This window comes from Borostomias antarcticus, assembly GCF_949987555.1.
Source record: "Borostomias antarcticus genome assembly, chromosome: 4".
Taxonomy (NCBI): Eukaryota; Metazoa; Chordata; class Actinopteri; order Stomiiformes; family Stomiidae; genus Borostomias; species Borostomias antarcticus.
This window is the reverse complement of record NC_140237.1, coordinates 35,575,429-35,577,334: the sequence shown is the minus strand read 5'-3', so window position 1 is coordinate 35,577,334 and position 1,906 is coordinate 35,575,429. Positions and strand designations below refer to the sequence as shown.

The window sequence follows — 1,906 nt, the reverse complement described above, 5'->3', positions numbered from 1 at the left end:
CTGCAGGCTACCTTCGGTAGCACTAACACAAACCCTGCGCAACAGCATGGGACAAAACGCTCTCCGATCTCTCTCCAATTATCCCATATAGGATTTGTCTATCCTACATCTACCGCAATTCATGAAATAATCTGAATACATTCAGAGAGCCTCTACGAGGCCAAACGACTCCTTGCACAATGTCCCGTATGTTTCCAGCTCGTTCTCACTCAGGAGATGCTTCCAGCTGGCGGCCTGTCCCTGGGAGCACACTGAGTTCGTCACGTTTGCGTGTCGCTGTCTATAATGTGAAGTCCGTGTCAGATTCAAAGGTTAATCACTAAGTATCCTAGAACACCAGCAATTAATATGATGCCAATGAATATGATACACGCCAAAATTCTCATGATCCCCCCCTCTCCTCCCCCCGCGTCTTCTTTGGGTTCCTCTTCGCAGATGGAGATGACCCCGACGGAGGAGTTCCCCACACTGAGGCTGGACTTCAGCTCGGCGCCCGCTTCCTGCTTGGCCTCCACCGCCCAAGGAGCCACCTGGACCTTCATCTCCATCTCCTCCACCATGTGTCCCACCTGGGTGATCTCCGTCTGCAGCTCCTTCAGGTCCGCGGTGTCGATGTTGCTGTCAGCGTCGTACTTCATGTTCTGGACGCTCATGGCGCGGGCCGCCACAGAGGTGGTGCTGCCGGTCATCCCCGTTTGGATGAGGTGTCTCGTCGGGACTCTGAGGGGAAAATCCTGCCCAATTTCCAAGGATCTCTTCATGTCCACCTCCAGGAGTTCCATGCTGCTGGAGAACAGCACCCAGAGCCGCTCGTACTCCGTCCTATCGTCTTTGCTGATGCTCTTGTCCTTCAGCAGAGCGGTCAGTTTAGTCCTGTTGGCCACGGCGAGCTCCTGGGCCTTTTTGCGGGTCTTCTTCAGCTCCTCCCGCAGGTTCTGGGAATCCGAGGTGCTGCCCAGAGCGATGACCAGATGCCGATAGCAGGCGGTCACTTTGTTCAGCGCGTCCAGCATCGTTTTACACTCGTCTTTCCCCATGTTTCCTGTTCAAATATAACGGCCTTTCTGTCACCGGAACGACGGGAATTTACGCAGATCTGATGCGTAAAAGAGAGCCGCACGATGGTGATCTCGACAATGGGGTATTTCTGTTTAGTTTCCACGGGAGCTCACCAGCCATACAAATCCACTCACAGCAAATTCCTTTCCATGCTCCTTCCTGTCGGCAAGGGTCTTAGATATTAATGGGTTCCGTGGTTTTAATTAATGGTTTTACCTTTGCGCTTTCACGTTCGAGATTAGACTCCTGCAGCAAAAATGGATGTAGGCTATAGCCTAAAAGCCCTCGTCTCTTCGTGAAATAGTCATACACGTCGGAGTCATGTACTCTTTATGCCACAGGTGTCACAAATCAGCCGCGAAACTCCTAGAGGGGTCTGAACTCCCGCGTCTCTTTCAGCAAACAGACACGCAATGAAAAAGTCCATCAATTTGTTTTTGGGATTAATGATGATGTAAAAACGCAGCTCTCAGCTCCCCTCAGACTGAGCCATCTGTGTCACCAGTGGCGCCGCGTTTTCTCCTCTAGACTGCGGGAGCTGTCCGCCTCGCACCTTCACCAGATGATGTTTAAATACCCCCCAGCCTCTCCTGTGGTCACATGCGCGCACAACAAGATGGAACCATTCGGCAGCAGGCAGTCAGGCTGGCAGGAGGGACGCTTGGGGCTTCACTGATTGGCTAGTCACGCAGCATCTCCAATGAGTACATCTCCTGATTGGTCACCTGCTTTCACAGTCCGGGGATACCTTGATGATGATGATGATGATGATGATCATGGTGATATTCAGAGCTACGATATTAAGTCAATATTCTGTAAGGGCTGATTTTAAAAATATTTACTTGAG

At 51.5% G+C, this 1,906-nt stretch overlaps 1 protein-coding gene across 1 annotated transcript; it reads right to left on the bottom strand.

The window, feature by feature from the left end:
* Nucleotides 1-305: 305 nt before the first annotated feature.
* LOC311307871 (regulator of G-protein signaling 9-binding protein) lies at nt 306-1,037 on the bottom strand (the record flags this gene model as incomplete). The annotated part of the gene is made up of 1 exon (XM_084436758.1): nt 306-1,037. One exon carries the CDS (start codon nt 1,035-1,037, stop codon nt 306-308), a length of 732 nt encoding a protein of 243 aa, XP_084292884.1.
* Between the last annotated feature and the right edge of the window lie 869 nt (nt 1,038-1,906).